At 41.1% G+C, this 15,867-nt stretch overlaps 1 protein-coding gene across 1 annotated transcript in view; it reads left to right on the top strand.

Annotated features, from left to right (window-relative positions):
* The window catches only part of LOC149178737 (dihydrolipoyl dehydrogenase 2, chloroplastic-like), a 174,536-nt gene extending 159,143 nt beyond the window's left edge, over window positions 1-15,393 (top strand). The window contains exon 14 of the mRNA XM_089422222.1: window positions 14,850-15,393. Coding sequence (XP_089278348.1) covers window positions 14,850-14,900 — 51 coding nt within the window. The 3' untranslated portion in view covers window positions 14,901-15,393. The remainder of the gene's footprint in view (window positions 1-14,849) is intronic.
* The last annotated feature ends 474 nt before the right edge of the window (window positions 15,394-15,867 follow it).

Below are 15,867 nucleotides of genomic sequence, written 5' to 3'. Positions count from 1 at the left end.
TGTTAGGCCCTTGGTCCTCTTTGTTTGATCTCCTCCACCCTAGTAGACCTTGGATGGTCTCTTCCTTGCTGCAGCCAAGACTAGGGCCATCTTACTTCCAATTGCATGTAAAAATTTCTGTTTTCCCACCCCGGTTTTCAGTTTCTCCTTATTTCTCCCATGTAGTTAAATGCCCATTCCCATAACCATACATTTAACAGACTGAAAAAAATAAATATTGCTGAAAACACAAATTCTGGAAATTTTTCAGAATGCTGGAAATTGCAGAATTAAAAATCAGCAATTAAAAACAGCCATTAAAACACATTAAAACACTGATATTTTTGGTCAACTTGACCCTGGAAAAACCCCCTACAACTCTTGGGGAAAACCAGTTTGAGAGCTCTTCTTTATTTCTGAAAATTGTCTTTTTACAGTGAGAATTATTCAGCAAAAAATCAGCAAGCAAATTTACAACTTATCTCCTTTCCCGTGCCTCACAGCAATCTGGAAATTACAGCAAACAGGACAGCAATAAATGTTGTACGACCTCCGTTTAGTGTGCAGAAAAATCAGCAAACTGCTCCTCGATTTTTGTGCAAAAATCTGCCTTTCACTATGTGCTGAATCAGCTGTACAAATCTGCTCAACTGCTGCCTTGGAATGTGTGCCAAGCTGCTGTCTCCTTCTCCTTCCTGCTCAGAAATCTCTCTTGCTCTCTTGCTCTCCTTCTCCCAATCTGCTCATGAAAGAATGAATGACCTTTTCCTCCTTTTCCTCCTTTAATATAACTCCAAGTGACTTTTGGGTGATCCAAGTGACTTTTGGGTGATCTCTAAATCCAATGGCTGAAATAGATTTAGATCAATGGTTGAGATTAAATGCTCATTTAAATCTCACTTTCTATTTTTTTAATTCACCCCACTTTAATAAAGACCCACTTAGTCATTTATTTCCAAAGTCACTTTTCCTTTCTAATTTTTCATTGACTTTATAAAAGTCACTTTAAAATTAGACTTAATAACTTTATCACTTAAAGTCACTTTTAAATTAGATTTAACTTTATAAAATTATAAAGTCACTTTAGGAGAAAAATTAAATTCTTTTGGACACTTTTCCCTAGGCCAAAGATCAAAGCCTAAGGGAACCACCTGTCCTCCGGTACCAAATTTCAACACTCCCTCTTACCGAGGAAGGTGTTCCTCACCACACCCATCTTGTCTCTGAAGTAGACATGCTTGCCCCGTGGTAAGGCTTTGGTAAGGATATCTGCAACCTGCTCATCAGTGGAAATATACTCAAGCTTCACAGCTCCCTTCTGAACATAGTCTCTGATGAAATGATATCTGATCCCGATATGCTTTGACCTGTCATGAAATACTGGATTCTCCGTGAGTTTAATGCAACTCTGATTATCACAGTAAATCACTGAAGGTCTCAACGGCTGACCAAATAAGCCAAACAACATCTTGCGAAGCCAGATGGCCTCACAACTAGCTAGACTGGCTGCCATATACTCTGCTTCCGCTGAACTCAGTGCTACTGACTGCTGCTTCCAGCTGAACCATGACACTACTGCTGAACCCAACCCAAAACAACACCCTGAAGTGCTCTTCCTATCAGAAGCACAACCTGCCCAATCAGAATCAGTGTATCCTGCCAATCTCACTCCATCTCCCTGCCTGTAGTCCAGACCATAATCCACTGTCCCCTGCAAGTACCGCAAAATGTGTTTTGCAGCCACCCAGTGAACCTTCCTAGGCTCACACATAAACTGACTCATCGTGTTGACTGCAAAACAGATATCTGGTCTAGTGTTGACCAAATACATCAAGGAACCAATCAGCTGCCTGTACAATGTGGGATCCACCAACTCGGAATCCGAAGCATGAAGCTTCTTCCAGTTGGTGATCATCGGTGTCGACATGGGTCTACAATCCTCCATGTGGAATCTGCTAAGGATGTCCACAATATACTTCCCCTGCCCCAGGAAGAAATGCCCCTCCTCCTGCCACACCTCCAAACCCAAAAAGTAATGCATCAAGCCGATGTCCTTCATCTCAAACTCCGCCGCAAGATCTCTCTTGCAGTGCTCTATGAGTCTCTCTGCACCTGTAATGATCAAGTCATCCACATACAGCACCAGAATGAGAGGCTCCTCACCAATCACAATAAAGTAAAGGTTCGGATCTGCCTCACTCTTTGTGAAACCCATCCCCTGCAAGTATGCATCTATCCTGGAGTACCAAGCTCTGGGAGCTTGCTTCAGGCCATAAAGGGCCTTCTTCAATCTGCACACATGGGACTCCTTCCCATGCACCTCAAAGCCCTGTGGCTGCTCAATGTACACCTCCTCCTGTATGAAGCCATTGAGAAATGCGGTCTTCACATCCATCTGGTGGATCTTCCAACCCATCTCTGCTGCTATCGATATAATGGAGCGGATCGAAGTATATCGAGCCACGGGAGCGAAGGTCTCCTCATAATCAACTCCCTCTACCTGGGAGAACCCTCTAGCCACAAACCTCGCTTTGAATTTCTCAATGCTGCCATCTGCAGCATGCTTTACCTTGTAAAGCCATCTGGAAGTAACCACGGATTTGCCCTCAGGCCTCGGCACCACCTCCCAAACATCATTCTTCATGATAGAAGAATACTCCTCCTGCATGGCCTCTCTCCAGACCTGCTGGCTAGCTGCCTCCTCATAGCTAGAAGGCTCAGAGTCAAGGATGCTGGTAACCATCGCCATATAACTACAAAACCTCTCAGGTGGTCTACTCTCTCTGACCGGCCTCTTCGGCTCAGCAACAGATGTGGCATCTCTCAAGGTGTCCTGAAGCCACTTGGGCTTCCTCTTCCCTGAGCGCACTTCTTCCACCGGAGAATGAAACTCCTCCTCCTCATCATCATCAGTAGCCTGAACTCCTGACTGTCTGTCTGCTGTCCTCCTGCCTGCACCTGAACCTGTAGAAGCTGAGGTACCGTGTGAACTGTCCATCAGTGGACTCCCTAGTGAACTGCTCTGTGAACTGCTCTGCATGCTGCCCGGAGCACCACCCCTCTGGCTCGATGAGCCACTGCTCACTGACGGACCTGACATCCTCATAGATGTACCTCCGGATCCTCCTGATCCCTGCCCACTGGATCCCTGCGACTGACTCAACTGCTGCTGAGGGTCTGGCTGATCCAGATACTCTAACTCCCGTGACCTCCTAAAGGCCCTGTCCTCCTCGAACTTCACATCCCGTCTGACAACAACTCTCCTCTGTGCAGGAATGTAAATCCGAAAGGCCTTTGAGGTCTCACTGTAGCCCACAAAGATACCCTTCTCTGCGGTGGGCTCTAGTTTGGTCCTCTTCTCCTTGGGTATATAGGAGTATGTAATGCATCCAAAGATATGAAGATGACCAAGATCAGGCTTCTTCCCAGAGAAAGCCTCCTCCGGAGTCATGTGCCCCAAGGCACGATGCGGACTCCTGTTCTGCAAGTAAACAGCTGTGTTGCAGGCCTCTGCCCACAAGAACAATGGCAACCCCTGATCATGTAACATAGCTTTGGCAGCCTCTATGATGGATCTGTTCTTCCTCTCCGCAACCCCGTTTTGCTGGGGGTTGTAAGGAACAGTGAACTCCCTCCTAATGCCTGCCTCCGCACAATAGTCAACAAACTCTCCAAGGGTGTACTCTCCTCCATTGTCCGACCTCAAGGACTTGATCTTTCGGCCTGTCTGTGTCTCCACAAGAGCTCTGAACTCCTGAAACCGCTTGAAGACCTCACTCTTGGTCTTCAAGAAATAAATGCAGGTCCTCCTGGAGTGATCATCAATGAATAAAACATAGTACTCATACCCACTCAAGGAAACATGAGACATCCGACCGCTCACATCGGAATGAATCAAATCAAGTATCCCCGTCGCTCTGCTGTCACTGCTGGGAAAAGGGGATTTGGCAAATTTGCCCATCGCACAACCTCTGCAAGTATCAAAGTGATCAGTACTGAAATCTGGCACACCTGTAGTGATCTCCCGCAATGTCCTCAAGGCTCCATGATACATATGTCCCATCCTGCGGTGCCAAATCTCACACAGCTCAGAACTGCTAGCTCTGCTGTCGGTACTACTGCTCAATGCCAAAAGGGGCTGAAATGCAAACTTGTACACCTTTGCATGGCGTACACCTATCACTCTAGCTGAATCAGCTGGAGTGTCCCTGGGATACATCAACACCTGTCCTCCCCTGAACAGTACGTCATATCCTCTATCCTCCAAAGCTGAGACGGATATGAGGTTCTTCCTCATCCCTGGCACATAAAGAACCTCTGACACCTTCAAGGGAGGTTTGGACTCCCTCTGAAATGTCACTGTCCCCACCCCGACTGCTCTAACAACTCTGTCATCACCGAGTACTACCTCAATATCAGTGCCACTCTCTGAAAGCTCTGAGAAGTACTCACGGACTCCTGTCATGTGACGTGAAGCCCCACTGTCCACATACCAAATACCTGTAGATGCTCCGCTAATCGAGGGAAAAGCATGCTCCCTCTGAACCTGTGTGGCAGGTGATCCTGCACTAGAGGACTCACATGTAGTGAACGCAAACTCCCGATCAAAACGACCTGCAAAGTCCTCAATCTCAGCTGAAGCTGCCACGTCCTGGTTCTTTCCCTTCTTCTTCTTCTTCTCCGGACACACAACTGCATAGTGTCCCATCTTTTGACAATTCCAACACTTCACCTTGGAATAGTCCTTCTGTGTGTTCCCCGGTTTACCTTTACCTTTGCCTTTGTCCCCACCACTGCTTGTGGAAGCCTGCTTCTTCCCTTTGCCTTTCTTGCCTCCTGCCACCAGTGCTACATCCTCATCCTGCTCAACTGGCTTGGCTGCCCCAAGCTGTCCTTTCCTGATCTCTGTCTGAATGCAATCATCCCAAAACCTCTCCCATGTGGGAAGGGTCTCACGTTCACAAACCCCATCAGCAAAGTTCAACCATGAACGGGGGAGGCCATTCACTGCAATACGCACCAACTCAGTGGATGGAATGGCCTCTCCAATCGCTGCCAACTCATCTCTCACATTGGTAATCTTTGTGAGATATCCAGCTGCACTATCATTACCCATCTTAATGTTCTTCAGCTTCTCCTTCAGGACCATCTTCCGGTTCTCATTAGTACTCTGGTAGAGATTGGACAATGCTGTCCACATCTCATGGGCATTGCTCTTTCCTCTCACATGAGGAATGCAATGGTCTTTGATTCCGTCTAGAATCAGCCTCTTACCCTTATTGTTCTTCTTTTTATACTCAGCCAACTGAGTAACATCAGTGGGCACAACAACAGGGTTCTGTGCGGTATGCACCATGATATCCCAGACTTCTGCCTCCTCAAAGATACTCTGCATTCTCTCCTTCCAAACGCTGTAATTTATATGCCCATCCAGCCTATCCTCCACCCTCAATCCCAATGACATCCTGCTGTCCTAAAACTGAAAAATAGCACTGCTGTAGTAAAGATAAAACTGCTGTTTATGAAAAAATCAGCTTGCTGGAATTTTTTGAGTGAAAAATCAGCAACTGTAATTTTTCATTTTGCTGTCCCAAACTGCCCTTCAGCACTCAACTTCTGATACCATGTAAAAATTTCTGTTTTCCCACCCCGGTTTTCAGTTTCTCCTTATTTCTCCCATGTAGTTAAATGCCCATTCCCATAACCATACATTTAACAGACTGAAAAAAATAAATATTGCTGAAAACACAAATTCTGGAAATTTTTCAGAATGCTGGAAATTGCAGAATTAAAAATCAGCAATTAAAAACAGCCATTAAAACACATTAAAACACTGATATTTTTGGTCAACTTGACCCTAGAAAAACCCCCTACAACTCTTGGGGAAAACCAGTTTGAGAGCTCTTCTTTATTTCTGAAAATTGTCTTTTTACAGTGAGAATTATTCAGCAAAAAATCAGCAAGCAAATTTACAACTTATCTCCTTTCTCGTGCCTCACAGCAATCTGGAAATTACAGCAAACAGGACAGCAATAAATGTTGTACGACCTCCGTTTAGTGTGCAGAAAAATCAGCAAACTGCTCCTCGATTTTTGTGCAAAAATCTGCCGTTCACTATGTGCTGAATCAGCTGTACAAATCTGCTCAACTGCTGCCTTGGAATGTGTGCCAAGCTGCTGTCTCCTTCTCCTTCCTGCTCAGAAATCTCTCTTGCTCTCTTGCTCTCCTTCTCCCAATCTGCTCATGAAAGAATGAATGACCTTTTCCTCCTTTTCCTCCTTTAATATAACTCCAAGTGACTTTTGGATGATCCAAGTGACTTTTGGGTGATCTCTAAATCCAATGGCTGAAATAGATTTAGATCAATGGTTGAGATTGAATGCTCATTTAAATCTCACTTTCTATTTTTTTAATTCACCCCACTTTAATAAAGACCCACTTAGTCATTTATTTCCAAAGTCACTTTTCTTTTCTAATTTTTCATTGACTTTATAAAAGTCACTTTAAAATTAGACTTAATAACTTTATCACTTAAAGTCACTTTTAAATTAGATTTAACTTTATAAAATTATAAAGTCACTTTAGGAGAAAAATTAAATTCTTTTGGACACTTTTCCCTAGGCCAAAGATCAAAGCCTAAGGGAACCACCTGTCCTCCGGTACCAAATTTCAACATTGCATTTTAGGCTAGGCATAGTCCAACCCTTTTCTAGGGCTTGGACCTCTCCTAGAAATCACAGATCAACCCTTGCTTTGATCACAGATCCCTTGGCTTCCTCTAGGATGGTCTACTCGGCCTCCAAACAGACTTCTTCACTAGAACCTAAACCCCTAACTTGGCCTTCTCTTAGACTTGTTGTGGCTCCTCTGCTTGGTAGAAGTTCTTGCCCACAGATGAGTCCTTCCACTTGTGTGTTTAGGCCTCTCCTTTGGCCTCTTATTTATACTTTCTATGTGAGTTACTTGGGGGTTTTCCATGTCCATCAAGAAACCTTCATTTAACAACTCAAACACAAATTAGAATAAACAATTATTTAACTTGAGTTTCAAGCCTGCTACTTTCGATCAAAACCCCAACTGTTTGGGTAACTTGCTCAACCAACTTAATTTTGGTGGGTTTTCTCCACTCAAAAATACCTTCCAAGCTACCCAAATTTCAACACTCCCTCTTACTGAGGAAGATATTTCCATCACACCTTGAAATCTCCATCTCCGTGACTTTCCTTGCATACCCATGACTACCCTCCCATGAGTCATGACTTTCCTTGCGTGCCCACAATCTTACATGGTGCATGATTGTCCTTGCATGCAGCATGACTTTTCCTTGCGTGCTCCATAAATGTCCTCGCATGGGCTACGATTTTCCTTGCACCACCATGAGTCTTCTCGTACGGTTTGTGATTGTACTTGCATGGGTTGAAAACTCCACTCTCTCTCTTGAACCTGAAGGTTTACACTTCCATTGGGCGGCTGACGTCCCTACATAGTCTCCCTTTGAAGCTAGATTCCCTCTGAGCGTACATAACCTCCACTACTCGCTCTGCATTCCCTCCCGGAAAGTGCTACTACTAAACTTGTGTCCTTCCAAAGTCAATCCCAAGCTACGATTGAACACTGGGTCTAATCCACTCTAGACCACTGCAACTCGACTTTACGTGAGTTCTCATCCTCTTGGGCCAAATACCTCATGTGCACATGGCTCCGATGTCGGATGTGCAACTCCACAACCCAATGAAGATACTAACTCACGATCAACCTGCCATCCACACGGAGCTATCTCGTCCATCCTAAAGCACCTTCTTGATTGAACCTTCCACTCCATGTCTAGTAGTTTCAGAGTTCCCTCTTAAGTTGCTTCATGTGCACACTCTGATTCAACTATCCCTTCAAAGTAGCTTTGATTCCATGTTGAATTTTCCTTACGCCCTAGGTCAGGTTTATGGCTAGACTTAGCACACAAACACACTAGCAATGTTCAACCAAAACAACTTTGCATAGCAGAAATAACAGTAGTGATCAGCAATAATACACAAGAATGTTGGCCCAAATATCGTTTCTCATTAGTCTATCAATAAGAAAACAGCAGGGCTCCCGTACTAGGGATCATGGCCCTTCAGGAACCCTAATACAAACTAGTATACATAGTATACAATAAAATGCACAGTCTTTCCTTTAACTGATCTAGGGCTTGAAATCTGATCCTTTAGATCTTCAACTTTCCCAATAAAATATAGAGACAAATCTTGACTTGCTTGTTGTAGCAGTGCTTTGCCTTCAGCCCTTTCTATCCCCTTTGTCCACCATCCCTCAAATGTCCTTTGCCTCCAATCTACAATCAAGGATCAACTACCTTTAGATCATTGTCTAATTGCATGTTGTAGCTATCCCTCCTTTGATGCTACAGACTTCTTTTGCACATGGCCAACTCCTTTTGACCATTATTCTGTCGTTTATTAGGCTCTGCCAACTCCCTGACTGCCCTTGGCTTCTTCCTTGATCTTCGTCCAATCGATCTGGGCCTTGGTTGCACACTAGTAGGCCTCGGTCTACCCCAAGACAACCTCTAGCACCCTTACCACCTTTCTTCATGTCCTCGGCATTCTCAACTCATGTCATTACCCTTATGTACAAGCCAAATCAGACCTTCGACCTCATCAAATTGTCACTGCGGGTACCCTACTGGTTGTGGCCTTCACTAGACCACAATCTGACGATTTCACAGGGTTCATACTCCCCACAACCACTTGCGGATGCTCCTTGAAACCCTTGGGATTCTCCCTTTCCCACAGGTTGCTACTACAACATCCCTACACTGAACTTGGCCTATTCCCTTAGACCTGCAGATCACCTTCATGAGCCCTTTCTGTCTCACTGTCAGCCTTTTCCAAGCTTCTCAAGCCCTTGATCCTCTTTGTTTGATCTCTATCCACCCTAGCAAACCTTGGATGGTCTCTTCCTTGTTGTGGAAAAGACTAGGGTTGTCTTACTTCTAGCAACAACTTAGGCTAGAGATAGTCCAACACTTTTCTAGGGTTTGGACCTCTCCTAGAAATCATAGGTCAACCCTTGCTTTGAGCACAGACCCCTTGACTTCCTCTAGGATGGGCTAGTAGGCCTTCAAATAGACTTCTTGAGCAGAACCAAAAACCAGGGTTGCAGGGGAGCGGCTCCCCCCCCCTCAAACCCGCTCCTAGAGCGCACTCCCGAAGGAGTGAAATTTTCGCTCCCTAGCCTTTTTTGCAAACTTTTTTTTTTGTTGTAACATTCCAAATGCTATTTTTTTTCAAAGAAACAAATAATTTTTTAGTGGGGAAGCCTAATGATCAAGCTTATGGCCCTAGCATTGATATGTGATTCATGGTAATGTTAAATTCTTAAAGTAAAAGGATGAAAATGAAGATTAAGGAGAATGTCAGTTTTCATCCTTTTACTTAAATTTTTAACATTATCAGGATTTTAGGATTGGGGGGATTGCAATGTTTCCATTGGATTTTGTCATGTATTAGGGTATGGAACTCGTTTTTAATCAAGAGCACCAATCCCTCTATGTACCTTGATGTTAGTGACATTGGTTGTCGAACTCCTCTATCACGACCCTACTAAAAATGTATCCATCACTCAAACAAAATCTTGACTTGACTTGCTATGTTTTTTCTATCTTATGTTAATGCTTAGAGGGTGATATTAATGACAAAGATCTTGATTTTCGAACAAGACTCAAAAATTAGACATTTCTCGTGGAGGAAAGAGGCCCAAGCATTAGCAATAGATAATAGATTTACTTGTCTTTTCTAGTTTCTAGTAGTTTTTATAATTGTTGACTCTTTCATATCTATTATGATATTTTTTGCAAACAATATATGACAATTTAAGTTTGAAGTTGGCAATTATAACTCATTGGTAATGAATTATGAATATGATGCTTCGTGAAAATTGAAAGTTGTTTCATTTCATTTCATTTTATAACATTTCGTTTCATCTTAGATATTCTTTGTTGTAATGATTACACTTAGCTTACAAGTACAACTTTGGTGATCAATGATGATAAATGTTATATATTCAATTTTGAAAGCTTGAAACTCTAAGATGGATGAATCATGAGTATCAATATGTTGTATGTTACTAACTTGTGGACGTGGTTGATGAAGATTATAACTTGTAGATGATTGATGTTATATGGTTCAATCTATGTTTTTATGCTTTTTATATCTAATTCATCATTCTACATGCTTTTGTTGACATATATGCATCAAAATATTAAAAAATATATAGTATATAAAAATTCGCTCCCAAATCAGGGGCTTCTGAAAATGCCGCTCCCACTAATGCTCCCTTTTTCACTCCCACTCCCAAGTAACCTTTCAAAAAACCCCTAACTCGGCCTTCTCTTAGACTTGTTGTGGCTCCTCTGCTTGGCAAAAGCTCTTGCTCACAAATGAGTCGTTTCGCTTGTGTGTCGAGGCCTCTCTTTTGGCCTCTATTTATACTTTTTGTGTGAGTGACTTGGGGGTTTTCCTTGTCCATGAAGAAGCCGTCACTTAACAACTCAAACACAAATTAGAATAAACAATTATTTAACTTTGGTCCAAGCCCACTACTTTGGGTCAAAACCCCAACTGCATGGGTAACTTGCCCAACCAACTTATTTTTTATGGGTTTTAACTTTTCTCCACTCAGAAATACCTTCCGAGCTACCCAAATTTCAACAATAACCTAGCCCCAAGGAGTCAGCGATGCACGAAACATCATGGGAATAACGTTGGGAGTGACTTGCTTCTTACCCAAAACGTCTAGCCAAGATCCCAAAGCTTGTAGAACTACTCCCAAAGCTCTTGGAATGTTTCCTATAAGTTCCATAGCCCTTAGAACTTAGGACATGATGGGAATGGGTTCTCCAACTCCCAAGGGTAGTTCCCATGTAACTAGGTTATATATATCTATATAGTCCAATGTTATCAGAACTAGACCAAACCAATCAGAACTGGCTCATCCAGCCCGTTGGAGGGCAAAACTAGTTTGGATCGGTGAACCAGATCGTTTTTTCCCGGTTCAATATTGAACTAGTTGATTCTTGTACCAAATCGGCCTTTTTTCATTGAACCAGTTGGTTCAGTACCGAATCGGTCGGTTTTGTACAATGCTATCATTGACTTATGACTAGGGAAGCCTAGTATTTGACCATATTCCCCTACTAATGCTATGCAATTAATGGTAATGCTAAATTCTTACCATGAATTGACTCGAGATGTTTTAGAGTGGTTCCAAACTCATTGGATTTCATATGGAGAAGGTAGAATTTTAGATCCCACTCAAAATCTAGTAGACTTAATAGTTTCTTGGGATTTCAGAATTGGGGGGATTGCAATGTTTCCATTGGATTTTGTTGTATGGGGGTATGGAAATAGAATTTAATCAAGAGCACTAATCGCTATATGTACCTTGATGTTAGTGGCATTGATTGTTGAAATCCTCTATCATGATCCTACAATAAATATGCTCATAACTCAAACAAAATCTTGAATTGACATGTTAAGCATTTTCTATCTTATTTACTGCTTGGAGGGTGATATTGATGACGAAGATCCCAATATAGGCAAAGATTTTGATGATATGTAGGTATTTGTTGTAGTACGATTTTTTTTGGATGCTAGAGGCCATCTAGGGCCCGTTCAAAGAGGGATTGCACTCGATGTTATTTTGCTTATGTGCACCCTTACATGCTATATAAATGAGAACTTTTGCTTAGTTGTGTATAAATGGTTTGGATTCATATGGATGCACATGAATATAAATGTTTTTCTTTAAATTTTGAATATTTTATGTTTTTGGTTGATCAGTCTTTTAGGCCAGCTTTTTACTAGTTCTCAGTCCAAGAGCTCTACTGGTTCAATGACAGGTCTGATGCTAATAACATTGGTTGTAGCACGATTTTTTTTGGATTCTAGAGGCCATCTAGGGCCTGTTTGTTGATGTATTTTTGGTTCAGAGATTAATTGCACTTCGTGTTATTTTGGTTATGTGCACCGTTACATGCTATATAAATGAGAACTTTTGCTTATTTGTGTATAAGTGGTTTGGATTCATATGGATGCACATGATTATATATGTTTGTCTTTAAAATTTGAATATTATATATGTTTTTGGTTCACTGGTGTTTTGTTCCAATTTTTTTACCGGTTTCAGTCCAGTTCTAACTGATTCCCTGTCCGGGGGTTTACCAGTTTGATGACTGGTCCAGTTATGATAACATCGATATTGTCAATTAGGTCTAGCTTTGCTAGTTAAAATGAGAAGTTCTTATCCACCCCACCTAGTGTCAAAACCTGCCTATGACATGTTGGCCCCTAGTGCTCTAATTGAGGCTGGAAAGGTACTTGTGATCTCACTCTTGGTTAAGTGCTTGATGGTGGGATGAGATGATCCAAGCATCTTTTACTGCAAGGGGCTAGCTCAATTGGTTGTCGCTAATGTTGTGGCAATTGGCCAGTTTCGCGCCAATGATTGCTTGGTTTGAATCTGCCTTGATGAGGGGCACTAATCTATGCTAATTGGCTTACTAGGGATGCCATAGGAAACCATGCCTTGAATTTCCATGCAAGTTTTCCATATATATATATATATATGTATATAGATATATATATATCTAATGCCCACATTAGATCTCAATTTCAAAATATATGTAACACGAAACTTCCTAACTTTTTAACTCATCAAAACAATGAAGTTTTAGAAAGGCTTATCTCTAATATTTTTAAGCATAGAAATAAACTTCCAAGGCAATTAAAGTAATTTTTTACTATATTTTCTTCTGATTGACTGTAAGTGACAGACAGAGCTAAAGGAGGACAAATTAGCCCATCTAGAGCAGCCTTTGACACTTACTGGCCATCCACTGATGCTGGTAGGGCATAAAAAATAATAATCATTTCGAGGTTTTACTCTGCTAGTGACAGTTACAAGCCTCTTACAGCATATCTTATAAGATGGATGCTTCCAGCTCCCCATTTTGATCATTTTTTGACATCTATTGATATTGCACACTGTATGGGCATGGATTTATGGAATATCAATGGGGTTCATTTGAATGATGTGATATCTCATTCCTTATTTATCCCCAGAGAAGAAAGTACAATCATCTTGACATGCACCACAACTAGATTGCGTAGGATATATTAAACCATTGGTAGAGTTGTAGTTATAAACTGTTGGATGTACTTGACATACAGTGGATTTTTAGAGAAGAGTAATAGAAGTAATCGAATTCAATGAAAATACCCTGTTACAAAACATTGTAAACTCACTCCCTCCACCTTGATTAACTAATCCAGCTATCCTTTGCCCTATAGTTTTCCCCCCAAAACCAATTTTACCTCATATCATACACCGTACTATGTATCATGACAGTTATTTGCCATGCATCCACACACAATCTTATGTAATTTGGGATTTTAGAAAAAGACTTAATTTCTGAGCTGCATTTGTCCTGTTCAGTTGCATGCTTGGATTTATTTAGCCAGAGTGCCTCTGGTACAATTTTCATAGAATAATGTTAGATTCAGTCTAACGACATTGATATAACCTTTATCCATGCATTACTCAACGATAGCATGTCCTTGAGGGCTTTGGGGATACCATTGCCTGATACATGAGACGAGAAGATTTTGCAAATTATTGATTTGAATTGATGTTAACAGGATAGATTCTGTTTATTGGGACTATGAATTGTTGAGAAATCCAAGGAGGTGGCAAGTTAATTGATTTCTCTTATTATGACATTATCTTGTGATGGTTTATTATTATTATTCTTTCATTCAATTTATCTTTTCATTATCATCAAGACTAATGCCAATCAACAAATAGAAGAGGACACAAGATGTAGGCATGCAGCCAGGGAAAAACCCCACTCTAGGGGAAAACCCGGTCAAGAATTCTTTCTTCAGTAGATTCAAAACAAGATGAGATAACCAAGACCCTCACAACCTAGACTAGAGACTTCTTCCATCAAGTCATCCTTGTTTGATCTTCTTCAGTTTGTCATCCATGTCATTGTGTGAGCACTGAGTCCTTATCAATGTGATAGCAACGAAATCATCTTCCCTGTTCTAGCATCGAGACCTTGTCACTGTGGCAGCACCAAAACCTTGTCACTGCAGCGAAATCATCTCTGCAATTTACAGCGAAGTCATCTCTTCATTATACTGTGTCTTCACCGAAATTCTATGAACCCATTCTCTAGAAAAGATCTGAACTGTCTCACTGTAATAGTACCGAAACTTTCTCTCTGAAATCCTGACATGAGCGAAGTCCTTATGCTTATATATATAGTTGTTTGTCCATTATAAATGAGCCGACGTGAGTCTTTTGAAGAGAAGTGTCTTTAGGCTGACTTGATGATGATTTATTTGACAACAAGGAGACTTTGATGGAGTCTTTGACCAAACAAAAATTGACTTTAAGTATTGGGGTTTTCACAGTGCATTATATTAGATATCATTTTTTGGGATTCAACTGCATTAAGTCATTCATCTATGACCATTTCCATGAGAGGTAGTCGTAACTGACTAATTTCTCATGATTTTTGAATAGTCCACTTAGCACTCATTGCATCGGATGATGCTCACAGGGGTGAAAAATTGACTTTGAGAATAACCTAGAGCCTACAATGGAGGCTTGAGTTAAGACAATTGTCCCAATCATGAAATCATGCTTTAACAAGTCAATTCAATTAATAAAATTTATTTTTGCTTTCTTTTGACTTCGTATAATTATGAAGAGCTAACCTAGTTACATTCTTCAACATGAACTAGATATTTTAGCGAGAGCAAGTTCATGGACCCATATATTTATACCGTTGGGTTCTTTTATTGCAGGTTGCCGAGCATGTTTATCAGCCATTACAGGCACAGCCGATTGCTGTCTAGAATGATTTACTAATGTACTTCCTGTTTTAGGAAATCAAATTCAGTCCTCAGATGGTGCTGACAAAGGCTGTGCCATCAACTTGGTTGAGTACGAGTAGTTCAGTTATACAGCATTACTAATTAGATGTCCAGAAGCAGAGGCGTATTGTCACTTATGATTATGTTTTATGTATTTTATTATTTTACATTCGATTAAGCTTCTTGCTCAGAACACTATTTTGTCTTTTACGTGGCAGAGATTATATGCTCTGAATTGTAATGCTTTCAAAGCTATTAACAGAAACCTAGAGGTGTAGTTTGCAGTTTCCTACGAATGTTTACGATGAACGAAAGTGCTTACCTAATTTATTCTCATTTTTTTTCCTGGACCTTGAAACATACTGTATAGGGTTTTCGTAATGTAGAGGTGTGCCTAATACAATTTGTACACGTAGTGAGTGGTCTTACTGATCATGATTGCCTATCAATCAGAAATATTTGACATTATTTTCAATATCTGTTTTATTGTTTCCGTTAATGCACTTTCCATGGAGATACACCAGAAGCCCGAGTCACAAGCCCCGTGATGTACACGAGGAATAAGGACGCAAAGGAATATGGTGAAATGTTGGCAACCAAGTTTCCTTATACAATATATGTCAAAATATGCATCACAAAATGACAATTATATTCGTTCTCAAAGAAATAGACTAATTGCCAGATTAACAAAAATATCGGTTCAATTTTGCTTTGAAGTTAGAATGTTATTAACTGCGAAAAATGGAGTATAAAACGTCGCTAAATTGTATATTGACACGTATATTTTGCTTAGACAAAGCACATAACGTTGCATGGAAAAAACTACACAGCAGCTATGCATACATCTGCAATTCTATAAACCGTCGACAGTCCACAAATCTGTAATGTGACTAGTTGACAGTCCAACAAATCCGTAATGTGACACGTTGATACACGCTACCAGAGACTT

The sequence above is a fragment of the Pinus tabuliformis genome, chromosome 4_1 (assembly GCF_031772625.1).
Source record: "Pinus tabuliformis cultivar Carrire ecotype Pingquan chromosome 4_1, CPIR1, whole genome shotgun sequence".
Classification (NCBI taxonomy): Eukaryota; Viridiplantae; Streptophyta; class Pinopsida; order Pinales; family Pinaceae; genus Pinus; species Pinus tabuliformis.
Note: the sequence above shows the minus strand (reverse complement) of the source record. Positions and strands in the feature narration are given on the sequence as shown.